Source organism: Camelus dromedarius, chromosome 12, assembly GCF_036321535.1.
Source record: "Camelus dromedarius isolate mCamDro1 chromosome 12, mCamDro1.pat, whole genome shotgun sequence".
In the NCBI taxonomy this organism is placed as follows: Eukaryota; Metazoa; Chordata; class Mammalia; order Artiodactyla; family Camelidae; genus Camelus; species Camelus dromedarius.
Window position 1 is genome coordinate 51,773,759 of NC_087447.1, and position 17,329 is coordinate 51,791,087.

General features: G+C 43.6%; 1 protein-coding gene across 1 annotated transcript in view; it reads left to right on the plus strand.

Annotated features, from left to right (window-relative positions):
* USP35 (ubiquitin specific peptidase 35) overlaps window positions 1-17,329 on the plus strand; it is a 44,449-nt gene that overhangs the window by 7,121 nt on the left and 19,999 nt on the right. The window contains exons 3-7 of the mRNA XM_064492750.1: window positions 266-398; window positions 1,939-2,068; window positions 2,516-2,617; window positions 4,200-4,358; window positions 8,614-8,807. Of these exons, the coding sequence (XP_064348820.1) occupies window positions 266-398; window positions 1,939-2,068; window positions 2,516-2,617; window positions 4,200-4,358; window positions 8,614-8,807 (718 nt within the window). The remainder of the gene's footprint in view (window positions 1-265; window positions 399-1,938; window positions 2,069-2,515; window positions 2,618-4,199; window positions 4,359-8,613; window positions 8,808-17,329) is intronic.

Genomic DNA, 17,329 nt, shown 5'->3' on the forward strand with positions numbered 1-17,329 from the left:
ACATGCACAGTTGGGGGTCAGTGTTTTTGTTTTTTGTTTTTTTCTTTGCTCAGAATAGGGGCCCAAAGCAGTGCCAGTGAAAGTTTGTTGAGTGAATGAGCTAAATGAGATCAGAGGCTGGGATGCTGTAAGAGGTGAGGAGGTGGCTCCAATGTGCTCTTTGCAGAGGCACAGCCTAGTTCCTTGGCAGTGTGAAGGGCATGGGGTGATGGGAGAGGTGTGGGGCCCACTTCCCTGCTAAGCTCAGCCCAGCTCCCTGTTCCAGAGGAGGAGCCGCCGTCGAGTGCCCTGGCCAGTGTGGTCCAGCACCTCCCATTGGAGCTCATGGATGGTGTCGTCCGGAACCTCAGCAATGATGACAGTGTGACTGACTCCCAGATGCTGACTGCCATTAGCAGGTGGGCTGAGGGCCTAGTGGTGGTCGGGTCTTTGTCCCTCCCAGAAGCCCCTTCCACTGGGTGGGATTGTTGGGCTAGATTTATTGTCAGAGGGCCCAGCCCTCACACTTGTTCATCCATCCATCCTTGAGCCTTTCCTGTGCCTGGCCCAGGGCTGGATAGGGGGTACACAGAGAGCTTTGCCCTAGTGATGCTCTCAGGCTGGGTGACAAGTCAGTGAACTCTCTGAGCTTCGGTTTCCCCTCTGTAATAGCAGAGGTGGTATAAGAAGTGGTCAGGCTTCCATGGGGGTCATGTTAGCAGGTGAAAGTACTTCAAGAAGTGCTTTCTGAGATTGGCAAGTGTGACAAACAGAGTGAGTGCTTTTTAGCTCTTGCACATCCCCCACCTCATTTGAACATCATCACACCTGTGATCTAAGCACACCTGCCTGGCCAATGATCTCAGAATATGACGCCTCCCCTCCTGCCTGCAAGCCTCTGGCTCTGCAGACCCCGTCCACCTGGCATGCCTTCCCCTGCCATTCTTTCCATACCCGTGTGCAGATCCACTGTCTCCATTGGGTCTTCCTGGATTCCTTGTCTGTAGCGGGTAAGAGTTTGGGCTCTAGAGGTAAGCTGCCTGAGTTCAAAGCCTGGCTCTCCTACTTCTTGCCTGTATGACTCTGGGCAGGTTGCTCAACCCCTCTATGTCTCAGCTTCCTCCTCCATAGAATGTAGTATAATTGACCCCATCTTACAGGGTTGTTGTGAGGACTGAATGAGGTAAAAGGAGATAATACATGTAAGGTGGGTGCCTAGAACAGTGCCACGGTAGCTGTTATTACCATAATTAGTACTACTTTGATCTTTTATTGTTCTCTTTATAGCACAGTCTGTGTATAAAAATAACAATAATAGTGACTTTTTCCTGAGCACCTCCTGTGTGGCAGCTTCCTGCTCAGTGTGCACAGGCGTTATCTCGTGGGGGTCAGATGGGTTAACATGTAAGGCAGGTAGAGCAGTGCTTGGTGCAGAGTGAATAAGACATAAATGTTAGCTATTAGCTGTTAGCTATTGTGATCTCTTTTAATACATACAACAACCCTGTGAATTATTGTCCCTATTTTACAGAGGAAGAAACTGAGGCTAGAGAGAGTAAGTGACTTGCTCCAGGTCACAAGCAAGGGTTTGCTGGAGCCAGGGCTTCTGGCCTGGGGGCACTGCTCCCCCTGCCATTGGGCCCCACAGTCCAGGCAGAGGCAGCTGAAAGCCCTGTTCTGCCACTGCAGCCCAGTGTGTATAGGGGTGAGGTCTGGGGTGCTGAAAGGGCCTGGCTTCCCTCTTGCCAGTCTGGGAGCCCCCGTCTCTGCCAGGTGCCTGTACTGGGCTCATTTGCAGTTTCCAGAAGTGTCTTGTTCATCCCACGGATCCCAGGGCTGCCCTGTATGCAGGTGTGAGTCAGTGTGGGGTTTTAGGACATTAGGGCTGGTCCCTGGGCTGCCCCTTCCCAGGCATTTGGGCCTCCCTGGTCCTTGTGTCACTGTCACTCCCCTCACCAGGATGATCGACTGGGTGTCCTGGCCCCTGGGGAAGAACATTGACAAGTGGATCATTGCACTGCTGAAGGGCCTGGCCGCTGTTAAGAAGTTCAGCATCTTGATCGAGGTTTCACTCGCCAAAATTGAGAAGGTTGGTGGGCCCCTATCCTAGCCCTGGCTTCTGGCCTTTCCTGCTAGTCTCTTGCCAGAAGGCATTGCAGGTCTGGGAGGCAGAGCACTGGGGCTCCCACCCAAGCTCGCTGTGACCTGGGACAATTCACTGCCCCTCTCTGGGCCTCAGGTCTCCCCCATTCATTCCTTTGATTTGTCATTCAAGTGTATGTGTCTGTCACTTTTGGTCCGTCCGTCCGTCCGTCCATCCATCCATCCATCCATCCATCCATCCATCCATCCATCAGATACCAGCTATCTTGCTGTCCATTTCACCACCTGTCCATCCACCCAGGTCTGTGAGCATCTCTGTGTTTCTTCCATGTGGCTCTGCTACTTTAACTCTAGCTCCCTTTCAGGTCTGTGTCTGCACTTGGCCTCGGGCAGCCCAGGCCTTGGGGACTCCTGACCAAGGACTCTTTTCCAGGTTTTCTCCAAGCTTCTGTACCCCATTGTCCGGGGAGCCGCCTTGTCTGTCCTTAAGTACATGCTCCTGACCTTCCAGCACTCCCATGAGGCCTTCCACCTGGTAAGGGTCCCTGTATACTGCTTTGAGGGTGGGCAGCTCTGCATCCCCCACTAGTCTGACTGGAGGCCAGACATGCTGTCTCTTTTGGGACTTGACGGATCTGGGCTTGAAGCCCAAGACCTACCTCCAAGTCCTGGATGTTAGGATGGAAGAGACTTGAGACTCCATTTTACAGATAGGAAACTGAGGCCAGAGAATGTGTGTGACCTCCCCACGAGCCCACAGTAGACACGGGTCTGGAACGATAGTAGCTAAGATTCCTTGGGGGCCAGCTGTGTGGTAGGCACAGTGCTAAAGCCAGTGCATATGTTCATTCAGTTTACTTCTGAAACAGCCCCAAGAGGGAGGTTCTATCATTTTCTCCATTTTTCAGCTGAAGAAACTGCAGTTTAGGGAGGTTGGGTTGCTTGTCCCAGGCACGCAGCTGGTAGGTGGTACAGGGAAGATGCCAGCTGAGTTGGTCTAACTCCTGACCCAGTGTCCTTTCTGTACCCTGCTGTTCACCAGCACCAGAATGGCCTGACCTCAGCTCCCAGCCCTTTGTGTCATCTTAGGGGCCCTCCCTTGGGAAGAGCAGCCTGTAGCCCTGGGGAGCTGCCTGCCTTCCCCGGTGGATGTGGCCCTAGATTCTGCTGGCTCCTGGTCAGTGCAGAAGCTTCATGCTCTCTGATTTTTGCAGTGGGAAAAACACAGAACCAGGGATTAGCATATGTGGGGTTGAGTCCCAGGTCTGCCATTTACCCGATGTGGTGACTTTGGGCCGGGCATGTAGCTCTTAGAACCTGGGATGGGGGTTCAACCCCCAGGATAGGGGGACAGGATTAAAGGAGGTGACATTTCTCATTTCTCAAGAGCCTGCCATATACTAGGGACTTGACAAACATTTCTTTCTTTCCATCCTTCTTTTGGGCTTCCCTGCTCGCAGTTTGTATGGCCTGACTCTGTCCATCCCTGGGATGTTACGGCATCGCACCCCCATGGATTTGAAAGTTAACACTCAGTAGCACAGAGGAAAGAAATGGCCTTTGGGTTCAGACAGACCTGGCTCACACGCCAACTTCTCCTGTAACCCAAGGTGAAATCCTTGGCAAATTATATAACCTCTCTAACTAATTTTTTCATCTATAAGATGGGGGTAGTAATCGCCACATAATGTCACTGTGAGGATGAAATGCTTGACATGTAAATGTTTGCTGCCGCTCATGCTCTGTCAGGGCTGCCCACCAGCTGACCACATTGTGGCCCCAGCATCACTCCTGGGTGACAGAGTGGCCCTGGTCACTCAAGCCTTCAATCTGTTTAGGGAGGCCTGTTCCTGATACTTAATAGCTGGGGCTCAGGCTCTGGCCTCCCCTCAACCGTGAGGAGGGAATTATTTATACCATTAAACAGATGAAAAGACTGAGGCAAAGTATCCAAGGTTATGTGTCTTGTGAAGAGAGTCATCTCCCTTAGAGCCCCATGTAGGTCAGGTGGGCAGACCTCCCTGCTTCAGGGATCCGGGTGCCTTCAGCACTGACCACCATCCCCTGTCTCCTGTGGGTAAACTGGTGTTGAACCTCACCCTGCTCTGCTCTCACAGCTCCTCCCTCACATCCCCCCAATGGTGGCCTCTCTGGTCAAGGAGGACTCCAACTCGGGGACCAGCTGCCTGGAGCAGCTGGCAGAGCTGGTCCACTGCATGGTGTTCCGGTTCCCAGGCTTCCCAGACCTGTATGAACCCATCATGGAGGCCATCAAGGTGAGTAACAGTCCTTACTGCTTCTGTGACCCCCTCTGACGAGGGTGCTGGTTTGGGCCTTGCCTAAGGCCACACTCCAGGTTAGTGGCAGCCCCCACATCACTTGGTCCCTGGCTACTCCCAGTACCTCCTGGCCCATCCTGTGCTTCAGGCACACTGAGCCACCTGCTATTCCCCTAGAAGAGTCTCCCTCTCATGATGGACTGCTCTGAGCCTTTGCATATGCCTATCTCTTTCACTTAAACCCCTCTCTTGTTCTGCCTGGATAACTCCAACCCCAACTAAGGCTCCTTTAATGCTGTTATCAAGTGTTGCCTCCCTCAGGAAGCCCTCTTTCATAACTCTGGTAATTGAACCCACCCCTCTTCTTGGCTCCCCTGGCTGGGTCATGGGCCCCCTGAGCTCCCACAGCCCCCTGCATCCCTCTGTCACACATGGTTACTGTCTATGTGTCTGTCTCCTCTTAGCACTACAGAGCAGGGATTGTTTACAGTTGTTCACAAGACTTATGCCCTACTCTATGCCAGGCCCAATTGGGAACTGGAGACACAGGTGTGAGGCAGACCAAATCTCCTCCTTTGAGGAGCTCACAGCCTAGTGGGGTGACTGATGTGTTTACCTGTAACTCTGATCTAAACAGCTTATGAAATGCCTATGAAGGTCGGCCTGAGAGCAATGAAGAGGCAGAGGAGGAGGCTACAAGGAAGAAAGGGCTTCTGACCTGGGCTTGCTGGGTTACTAGGACAGCAACATTTGTAGATGTTTTTGTAGTGCCATATTCAGTGTTTTCTCGTACGTACTGTCTTCTGTTGCTCACTAGAAACTTGTGGAGCAAGTACTGGTGTCATTTCAATTTCACAGAGGAGGAAAATGAGACTTGGAGAGGTGTGGTGTCTTATGCAGAGTCACGGAGGTAGTGAGAGTCACAGCCAGGGCTGAACCCTTTCCCATTGCTTGATACAGAGGGCAGGTCCAGGTGTGAAAGATCTCCAGGTAGGCGATGGCTGTTTCACAGCCTCTGATCTGACTTCCATTTCTGTAGCACAGCAGATAGATAACCTGGGAAGTGTTCCACACCAAACACCTAGAAATGCTTGTTAAAATATAACAAACATCTTTTTAAGTACAAAGCTGAGCTTGCAGGGAAGTCAGGGAGAATCCCCAGGGGACAAAAAGGAAGAGAAAACCAAATTCCAGAATGGTAAGTGAGAGGTGATGCTCTTTTGCCTTGTGGGTAGGGAGGAAGGTTGGGTAAGACAGTGGCTTGAGCTGGTGGGGACAGGAGGAGAGGCTTAGGACCTGCTCCCAGGAGGGAGTTAGTACTAAGAGGGCCATGTAAACCAGGACCCAGGAAAGGCTTTACTGTTAGTAAAAGGGTGCTCTAGGAAGAATACACATGGCCCCAAATAGACATCAAGGAAACTTCTCTGGCATGGTCTGGGCTCTGGATTGGGGAAAAAAGACATTTATAATTATTGGCCTGCTCTCATGTGGGTTTAGGCATTCAAATTCTTATCTTCTGTGGGGTTGTGCTCAGATACTATCATTGAAAGTAATCATAAACTTGTAATACCCGAGGGTTGCCTAGTAGAAACAGAAATTAAACTTCTTGAAAGACGCAAAGATAAAGTTGTACTAAAGATGAGTTTATAATCCCCAAATTACAAAACATACAAGGGAACAGTCTATCATGTGTAGATTGTTGGTATCTAATTGGTAGATACGACAAAACCTCTGACATTTACTTAGATTTTCTAAAGTTTTCCAGCTTAACATAAAAGTTTTGTTTGTTTTTTAAATAGCGCTAACCTACAAAGGGGAAGCAGCTGCCTTGCTAGATCATGGGCTTCCTGGTACTGGAAATGGATGAGCAGTGGAGACAGGACTTAAATTTGTTGGAAGTGACTGTTACTGTGAGCTTCTCATGGGCGGGGACATGTCTTATTGATCCTTGTGTCTAATAAATGTCTGAGTGAATGAAGGTGACTGTAGTGTGAAGGATGATATCGTGGAGGTGTGAACAAAGAGGAGGGAGCGTGGCCTGCACAGGCACCGAGGGAAACCCACGCTGAGTGAGACCCAGGCTTTACACTCTAGGGGATGTGGTCTGCTCCAGAGAGAAGGTGAGTCTGCGAATCCCTGGACCACTAGGCATAGGGAGTTAGGCTCTATACAAAAGGTAAAGATAGTGTGGGGCCCCCACTTGTGGAGATTCTGGAAAACCCTCTGGAGAGGGGATATAGAATTTAGACCTTGAGGGATGGGGGCTGGCAGGAAGAGGCCCTCAGACAAGTCAAAGGGAAGGGCATGGGAGCGGGCACATGCATATCCAGTTGGGCTGTAACGCGTGGTGGATGGGTAGGGAGATCAGAAGGATCAGCAGTGCGGAGGGCTGTGTAAACTAGGCTGAGTGAGTGCTTAATCCAGCAGGTCTGGGCTTCTCAAAGGTTTCTTACGAATTACTTGACCTCAGGGAGGAGACTTACCCAAGCAGCCTGACAAAAGCCCAGAGTTTCTCTAAAAAAGCTCATTTTAAGTCAAAGATTCAAGTATTTACTTCATAATTATAAACACTTGTTTTAATGTAAACATTTTTCTTCCTTGAATGTTAGCAAATGTAGTTGTAGGAAGATTTCGTCCTGTGGCTTTGAGTAACCCTTGGTATGAGCCAGTTGGAGAGACAAGGCAGCAAAGTATTTGTAGGATTTTATTGTTTCTAAAATTCTTTCACATGTGAGTACATCCTTTGTATACAGGCTCTTTTAGAAATTGTGGAAAATTCTCTCTTAGGCCGTTGTATTGGGTTATGGCAGTTTCTCTGGGAGCCGTTGTATGTAAATTTCCAATAACATGAGGAACTTGAAAGTTATTTGGAAATTTTTGTTTTACTCTTCTAAGAGTACAAAATTTCCTTCTTTGGGAAAAATGGCATTTGATGTCTTTTCTCTTGTGTAGTAATTTTTGTATCGTGTGTGTGTGTGGTGATGGGGGGTGAGGGAGTAGGGGTTGGTTCTGTCAGTCTTTGTCCCTATTCATGTTGTGTGTGGGGTGGGGATTGAATAGGGGATAATAGGAAGAAAAGAAGGGACTAAGAAGATATGAGCCCTTATCTTCTTATCTTGCCTCTGGCAGCTCCTATATTTTTTTAAATCATCTGTGATTTAAATCATCTGTGAGAGGTGATAATCTGATAAATTATTTGATAAACAATCCTAGGAAAGGAGTGAGCAGACATGATAAACCATTGCTTGGGCCAGACCTTCTGCAGTGACGAGTCTGTGCGCTGGAGGCCTTTCAGTGCTAAGCTGGTTTGAGGCTCTGGAGCCTTAGACAAATCTAGGCGTTGTGCTCATGATCTGAAAGTAAGAACAGGGCTAGAGGAACTGTCATGAATGTTGCTTAAATCTAAGTAACACTGCAATATGCTTAGGTGTTTTTCTTTAAAATACATCATTATTAGAACCAGTGCTTGGTAATATTCTTTTACGTGCAGCTGTTTAATGTAAAAAAGGATAATGAGTGGGAAAGCATGCTAATCCCCGAGCCTGTGACCAAGGAATCATACCTCAGACCCCCTGGATCCTCCCACCGTCTTGACTGTGGGATCAAGTTCCAGGGGGTTGACTAATTCCAAAAAGCTGACTCCGAACGTCCTTAAAGTAAAGACAGTGAAAACAGGAGCATCATTGTGGGCAAGCACCGTGAAAGTGTAGAGTGCCAAACTGATGTAAGGTAGGAGTATTCTCACTTGACAAATGAGGAAACTGAGGTCCAAGGAGGTTGACTGACCAAGTCAGGGAGGCTCACTGACCACAGCCAGACAGCTGTGAGGACAAGAGTCAGGATTAGAGTCGAGATCATGACACTGCTGGATCTAGCCAGTGGGCCAGTGTTGTCATTGCTTAGAGTCTGTCACACCCTGGGCTTGTCTGACATACGGATTCTTGGCTTACTGCTTCTAAGAAAATTCTTTCTCTTTCTGGGTCTTAGTTTTTGCATCTATACCATGGGGACTTTACCACCTTCTTAAGGCAGTTGTGACATGAAAGATCATGTAGAAGGCCTACATGTCAAGATGAGAGCCTAGAATAAGTTTGAAAGCAGGGGGCTGTTCACATACCTCTTTAGGACACTTGGGGCGGTATGCTTGGGTAGGTATGGGGTAGGCTGTAGTTCAAGAAGTCTTCCCAAAGGAGGTCATATTTTTAGAGCTGAACCTGGTGCCCACTGTGCTGCTGGCTTGTTCCCCTCTCAGGACCTCCATGTTCCCAATGAGGACCGAATCAAACAGCTGCTGGGGCAGGATGCCTGGACCTCGCAGAAGAGTGAGCTGGCCGGCTTCTACCCCCGGCTCATGGCCAAGTCAGACACGGGCAAGATCGGTTTAATCAACCTGGGCAACACGTGCTACGTGAACAGCATCCTTCAGGCCTTGTTCATGGCTTCTGAGTAGGTGCTGCTTTTGAATTCCCCATCTGTCCCTGCTTCTCTCCTTTGGGCTCCATGGTACGTGTGGGTGGGGACGGGGTTTGGAGAGGATGGATCTCACTTTGTATTATTGGGATAATTCCCTGAGGTCTGTGATTTCATAAAGAGTAGATGAGTGGTCCCGGAGGGCTCCAGGCCTTTGCCAAGGCAGTAGGTCAAGACTGGATGGGGACTTGAGATGGGGCTTCCGGGGCCGGGCTGCAGTGGGAAGGGGGTCTGCTCTGCGTTGGTTGATATCACTGACTTCTCTCCTAGAGACTGTGGTGGTGGGTAGTGTCTTCCAGAGTAGAATTTGCACTTGCTCTGGGATCGTATGCCCTCCCGTTTACTAAAACAAACAAAATCTTTATCTTCAATGGCTACCTATCCAACTTATGGCTTGCTTAAATATCACTGAAGGTTTCAGCCATAGAAGTAGACATATGTTCCCCCACCCCAATTTTCCTTTTCTGTGTGTGTGTGTTTAAAACTCATATAACATAAAATTGACCATATTAACCATTTTTAACTATACAGTTCAGTGGTATCAAATATATTCACATTTGTTATATAACCATCACCACCCTGTAACTGTTTTCATTCTATAAATTGGAAACTTTTGCTTATTGGACAATAATTTTCCATAGTCCCATTCTCCCCTCCCTCTAGCCGCTGGCAGCCACCATTCTACTTTCTGTCTCTGTGATTTTGTTTCTACTCTAAGTACCTCATGTAAGTGGAATCATACAGTATTTGTCTTTTTGTGATTGGCTTATTTCACTTAGGAAATTTCCTCAAGATTCATTCATATTGTGTAACATTTTGCAAAATTTCTTTTTAAGTCTGGATTGTATGTATCCATTGCATGTATGAACCACATTTTGGTAATCTGTTCGTTGGTAGATGGACACTGGGGTTGCTTCCATGTTTTAGCTGTTGTCAATAATGCTGCTGTGAACATGGGTGTACAAATACCTCTCCAAGACCCTGCTTTCAATTCTTTTGGGTGCAATTGATGGGTGATATGGTAGTTGTATTTTTCAGTTTTTTGAGGAACCTCCGTACTGTTTTGGATTTCTCCATATCCTCCCAGCACTTTTCTGTGTTTTTGATAGTAGCCATCCTGCTGGGTGTGAGGCGGTATCTCATTGTAGTTTTTATTTGCATTTCCCTAGTGATTAGTGATGTTGAACATCTTTTTATGTGCTTATTGGCCATTTGCATATGCTTTTCAGCAAAATGTCTATTTAAATCCATTGCCTATTTTTGAATCAGTTTTTTTTGTTTGTTTGTTTATATGTATTTTTATTGAAGTATAGTTAGTTTACAATGTTGTATCAATTTCTGGTGTACAGCATAATGCTTCAGTCATACCGAATGTACATATATTTATTTTCATATTCTTTTCCACCATAAGTTACTGCAAGATATTGAGTTCCCTATGCTATACAGTATGAACTTGTTTATCTATTTTATATATATTAATTAATATCTGCAAATCTCAAACTACCAATTTATCCCTTCCCACCCCCTACCCACCCCTGGTAACCGTAAGTTTGTTTTCTATGTCTGTGAGTCTGTTTCTGTTTTGTAAATAAGTTCATTTGTGGTTTTTTTTTTTTTTTTTAGATTCCACATATAAGTGGTATTTTTCTTTCTCTTTCTGGCTTACTTCACTTAGAATGACAATTGCCAGGTCCATCCATGTTGTTGCAAATGGCATTTAAAAAAATTTTTTTTATGGCTGAGTAGTATCCCATTGTATAAATATACCACAGTTTCTTTATCCAGTCATCTTCAGATGGACATTTAGGTTGTTTCCATGACTTGGCTATTATAAATAGTGCTGCTATGAACATTGGGGTGCATGTATCTTTTTGAATTAAGGTTCCCTCTGGATATATGCCCAGGAGTAGGATTGCTGGATCTTATGGTAAGTCTATTTATAGTCTTTGAGGAATCTCCATACTGTTTTCCATAATGGCTGCACCAAACTACATTCCCACCAACAGTGTAGGAGGGTTCCCTTTCCTCTCCAGCCTCTCCAGCATCTATCATTTGTGGACTATTGAATAATGGCCATTCTGGCTGGTGTGAGGTGATACCTCATTGTAGTTTTGATTTGCGTTTCTCTGATAATTAGTGATATTGAGCATTTTTTTCATGTATCTGTTGGCCATTTGTCTTCTTTGGATGTCTTCATTGGAGGTCTTCATTGGAGAATTTCTTGTTTAGGTCTTCTGCCCATTTTTTTATTGGGTTGTTTTTTTCTTATTAACTTGATTGCGCTGTTTATATATTCTGGAGATTAAGCCTTTGTCAGTCTCATCATTTGCAAGTATTTCTCCCATTCTGTAGGTTGTCTTTTTGTTTTGCTTATGGTTTCCTTTGCTGTGCGAAAGCTTACAAGTTTAGTTCCCATTTGTTTTTGCTTCTATTTCTGTTGCCTGGGTAGACTGCCCTAGGAGAACATTGCTGAGATTTGTCAGATAATGTCTTGCCTATGTTTTCTTCTAAGAGATTTATAGTGTCTTGTCTTATGTTTACATCTTGAAGCCATTTTGAGTATATTGTGTGTTGTGTGAAGGAGTTTTCTAACTTCATTGATTTACCTGCAGGTGTCCAGCTTTCCCACCATTTGCTGAAGAGACTGTCTTTACTCCATTGTATGTTCTTGCCTCCTTTGTCAAAGATTAATTGGCCAAAAGTTTGTGGGTTCATTTATGGGCTCTTTATTCTGTTCCACTGATCCCTATGTTTGTTTTTGTACCAATACTATGCTGTTTTCATTACTGTAGCTCTGTAATATTGTCTGAAGTCTGGGAGGGTTATTCCTCCAGCTTCCTTCTTTTTCTTCAGTATTGCTCTGGTATTGCTCTGGCAATTCTGGGTCTTTTGTGATTCTATGTAAATTTTAGGATGATTTGTTCTAGTTCTGTGAAAAATGTCCTGTGTAATTTGTTAGGGGTGGCATTAAATCTGTAGATTGCTTTGGGTAGTTTGGCCATTTTAACAATATTAATTCTTTCAATCTAAGAATATGGGATGAATCAGGTTGTTTTTTTGTTGTTGCATTTTAGGAGTTCTTTGTATATTCTGAATATTAATCCCTTATCACATACATTATTTATAAATACTCTTTCTCAGAATGTTCTGGGGCTGCCTTTTACTCTGTATATAGTTTTTTGGTTTTTTGGGGTTTTTCTTGGCTGTTGAAAGAGGTTGCTTTTTTTTTTTTTTTTAATTGAGGTATAGTTGATTTACAACGTTGTGTTAGTTTCTGGTGTACAGCAAAGTGATTCAGTTTTATATATATAAATGCATATATATATATACACACATATACTTTTCCAGATCCTTTTCCATTTTCTAGTTTATTACAAGATTTTGAATTTAGTCCCTGTGCTATACAGTAGGACCTTGTTTATCTATTTTGTATATAGTAGTTTGTATCTGCTAATCCCAAATTCCTAATTTATCCCTCCCCACCCTTTCCCCTTTGGTAATCATAAGTTTGTTTTCTATGTCTGTGAGTCTGTCTCTGTTTTGTAAATAAGTTCATTTGTATCACTTTTTTTAGATTCCACATTTAAATGGTACTGTATAGATATTCGTCCTTCTTTTTCTGATTTAACTCCATTTAGTATAATAATCTCTGGGTCCATCCATTTCACTACTAATGGCATTATTTCATTCTTTTTTATGGCTGAGTAATATTCCATTGTGTGTTGTGTGTATGCACATGTAGATTTCAAGTATACAACATAATGATTCAATATACAGTTAGTTGACGCTTGGAAACATTTTTGGAGATTTGCGACAATTTGAAAACACCTGAAGGCAAACTGTGTAGTTTAGAAATATGGAAAAAAATTTAAAAACGTTACGTATGGCATGATGTATAAAATACATGTGGATATACAAATAACAAAGTATGTTTTAATCAACTGCTTCTGTTATTGGTAAGGCTTCTGGTCGACAGTAGGCTATTAGTAACTAAGTTTTGGGGGAGTCAAAAGTTATACATGGATTATTGACTGCACTGAGGTTGGTCCCCCTAAGCTCTACGTTGTTCAAGGATCAACTGTATGTATATATTATGAAATGGTCACCACAAGAAGTCTGTTTAATATTCACTACCACACATAATTACAAATTTTTTTCTTGTGATGAGAACTTTTAAGATTTATTCTTAGCAGCTTTCAAATATACAATACAGTATTACTAACCATAGTAACCATGCTGTATATTATATCCTCAGGATGTATTTGTTGTTTTTTGTTCTATTTTGTTTTAGGACATATTTGCTTTTAACTGAAAGTTTGTATCCCCCCCCCCACCCCCCGCTTACCTATTTCACCCGCTCCCAATCCCCACCCCTGGAAACCACCAATCTGTTCTCTGCATCTGTGAGTTTGTTTTAGATTCCACATATAAGTGAGATCATGTAGTAGTTGTTTTTTTTCTGTCTGACTTACTTCATTTAGCATAATGCTCTCCAAGTCCATCCATATTGCTGCAGATGGCAAAATTTTATTCTTTTTTATGGCGCAGTAGTACTCCATTGTATTCCACATCTTTAGGCAGTCGTCTGTTGGTGGACACTTAGGTTGGTTCCATATCTTGGCAATTGTAAATAATGCTACTAGGAACATTGGGGTGCATGTATCTTTTCAAATTAGTGTTTTTGTTTTTTTTCAGATGTATTCAGATCTGTTTGTATCATCTTAAGTTTCTTTCATCAGTGCTTTATAGTTTTTGGAGGATAGGATTTTGGCCTCCTTACGTAGGTTTATACCTAGGTATTTTATTCTTTTTGATGTGATGGTAAATGGAATTGTTTCCTTAATTTCTCTTTCTGATAGTTCATTGTTAGTATATAGAAGTGCAACAGATTTCTGTATATTAACTTTGTATCCTGCAATTTTAGCAAGTTCATTGATGAACTCTAACAGTTTTTAGGTGGCATCTTTAGTATTTTCTATGTATAATATCATGTCATCAGCAAACAGTGGCAGTTGTACTTCTTTCTTTACAGTTTGGATTCCTATTATTTCTTTTTCTTGTCTGATTGCTGTGGTTAGGACTTTCAAAACTATGTTGAACAAAAGTGGTGAGAGTGTGCATCCTTGTCTTGTTCCTGATCTTAGAGGAAATGCTTTCAGCTTTTCACCTTTGAGTATGATGTTAGCTGTGGGTTTGTCATATATGACCTTTATTGTGTTGAGGTATGTTCCCTCTGTGCTCACTTTCTGGAGAGTTTTTATTATAAATGGATGTTAAATTTTATCAAAAGCTTTTTCTGCATCTAATGAGATGATCAGATGGTTTTTATTCTTCAGTTTGTTAATGTGATATATCACATTGATTGATTTGTGAATGCTGAACAACCTTGCACCCCTGGGATAAATCCCACTTGATCATGGTGTATAATGCTTTTAATGTATTGTTGGAATCAATTTGCTAGTATTTTGTTGAAGATTTTTGCATCTATGTTCATCAGTGGTATTGGCCTGTAGTTTTCTTTAGTGATATTTTGTCTGGTTTTGGTATCGGGGTGACACTGGCCTCACAGAATGAATTCAGAAGTGTTCCTTCCTCTTTGATTTTTTGGAATAGTTTCAGAAGGATAAGTGTTAACTAGTTTTCATTGGTTTGCTATGGACAGGGCAAGGGCTCAACTTGTCCCAGGGTAGGGTCTGGCCTGCTGTGGGTGGGCTGGGTTTGCAGGCTGCAAGATCATGGTTTGCTTGCATCTGGTGTTTGCCCCCTGGTGGGTGAGGCTGGTCTAGATGCTAGTTCAGGGCTTCCTGTAGGGCAAGGCTGGTGTCAGCCCACTGGTGGGTAGAGTTGGGTCTTGGCCTGCTGGTTGGCAGGGCAGAGTCCAGGGGGCATGTCTAGAGGTGGCTGTGGTCTTTAGGCAGCCTGTCTGCTGATGGACACAGCCCCACCCAGTTAGTGGCTTGGCCTGAGGCATCCCAGCACTGTTGCCTGCAGGCTGTTGGATGGGGCCAGGTCTTGGTGTTAATGAGCTAGAGGGAGGATGCCAAGATGGTAGCTGCAAGCATTAGTGTTTACATGGTAGAATGTTCCCAAATAATGCCTGTCCAGGGTGAGTCACAGCTGTCTCCTGCCTTTCCAGGAGACTCTCCAAGACTAGCAGGTAGGTCTGGCCCAGGCTCCTATCAAATCACTGCTCTTGCCCTGGGTCCTGGTGTGTGTGAAATTTTGTGTTTGCCTTTTAAGAATGAAGTATTTATTTCCTTCAGTCCTGTGGGGCTCCAGAAATTAAGCCCTGCTGGCCTTCAAAAGCCACATGCTCTGGGGGCTTGTCTTCTGGGTGCTGACCCTTAGGCCGGGGAGCCCAATGTGGGGCTCCAAACCCTCACTTCTGTAGGAGAACCCCTGCAATATAATTAGTTTCCAGTTTATGGGTTGCCTGCCTTGGGGTATGGGATTTGCCTATATTGTAAGTCTGCACCTCCTACCTGTCTCCTTGTGGTTCCATCTTCTTTTTTTTTTTTTTTAAATACACTTAATTTTTTTAGAGCAGTTTCAGGTTCACAGCAGAATTGAGCAGAAAATACAGAGTTCCCACGTAGCCCTCCCCACCCACACACATATACTCCCCTATCCTCAACGGCCCTCATCAGTGTGGCATATTTGGTACAATCAATGAACCAACATGGACACATTATTGTCAACCGAAGTCCATAGTTTACATTAGGGTTCACTCTTGATGTTGTATATTCTATGGGCTTTGACAAATGCATAATGACATGTAGCCACCACTATAGTATACAGAATAATTTCATCGCCCTAAAAATCCCTTTTGTTCCATCTATTCATCCCTCCCTCCCTCTCTCTCCCCAAACCGCTGGATACCATGATCTTTTTATTGTTTCTGTAGCTTTGCCTTTTCCAGAATGTCATTTGGTTGGAATTGTACAGTTTGTAGCCTTTTCAGACTGGCTTCTTTCATTTAGTAATATGTCTTTTAAGTTTCTTCCATGTCTTTCATGGCTTGATAGATCCTTTTTTTTCACTGCACGTATATTGTTTTAAGTTACATATATGTACTGTTGATTGTTTCTAAGAACATTTAGAGCTTTGGCTTTTTAAACTTACATAGTTATCAAAGGAATAAAGCCAACCACAAAATAAAAATTAATTCAAAAAGATACATGCACCTTACTATTAATAGCAACATTATTTATAATTGCCAAGATATGGAAGCATCCTAAGTGCACATCAATAGCTGAACAGATAATGAAGATGCAGCATATATGTATATGTAATGGAATATAGCTCACCCATAAGAAAGAAGGATATTTTGCCATTTGTGGCCCTTCATTCACTTTTTTTTTTTCACTTCAAAAACCAGAATTTTATAACTGGCATAAACATTTCCATTACATCAAAAACAAAATACCTAGAGATAAACTTAACTAAGGAGGTTACCTATACTCTGAAAACTGAAATGACACAAAGAAATGGAAAGATTTCTTGTGCTGTTGCATTGGAAGAACCAACACTATCAAAATGGCCACACCCAAAGCAATCCACAGATGCAACGCAACCCCTGTCAAAATACTCACGACATTCCTCACAGAACTAGAACAAACAATTCCGAAATTTATAAGGAACCACAAAAGACCCCAGACAGCCAAAGCAATCTTTTGTAGGTCTTTTTTTTCCTCTTTCTTCTTTTTGTTCTCTTTTCTTATGGTTAAAGGACTAGAGAAGGTCCTTTAACATTTGTTGTGAAGTTGGTTTGGTGGTGCTGAAATCTTTTAGCTTTTGTTTACCTGTGAAGCTTTTGATTTCTCCATCAAGTCTGAATGAGAGCCTTGCTGGAAAGAGTTTGTGGTTTCTTCTTTATGTCTTTAGTTGTAGATCTTTTTTGGAAGGTTCTGGTCTTTTCCATCAGTGCTTGTTCTGCAGATAGTTGTGATCTTGGTGTGCTTGTGAGAGGTGAGCTCAGGGTCTTGATATTCAGCAACCTTGGCTGTCTTTTAAGATTGTTTCTTAATTTCTCTTTCAGATAGTTTGTTATTAGTGTATTGAAATGCAACAGACTTCGGTATATTGATTTTGTGTCCTGCAACTTATTGAATTTATTAGTTCTAACAGTGTTGTGAGTCTAAGGTTTTCTACATATGATATGCTATCTAGAAATAGAGAAGTTTTACTTCTTCCTTTCTGATTCTGATGCTTTTTATTTCTTTTTCTTGCCTAATTGCTCTCACCAGGTCTTCCAAAACTGTGTTGAATAAAAGTGGCAAGTGTGGGCATTCTCACCTTGTTCTTGATTTTAGAGGAAAAGCTTTGTTGTTTGCCACTGAGTATGATACTAGCGATAGGTGTCTCATATAAGGCCTATTATGTTGAGGTATGTTCCCTCTGTACTCACTTTGTTAAGACTTTATCATGAAAGAACATGGAATTTTGTCAAATGCTTTTTCTGCATCTATAGAGATGATTTTTTTCACTGAAATATGGTT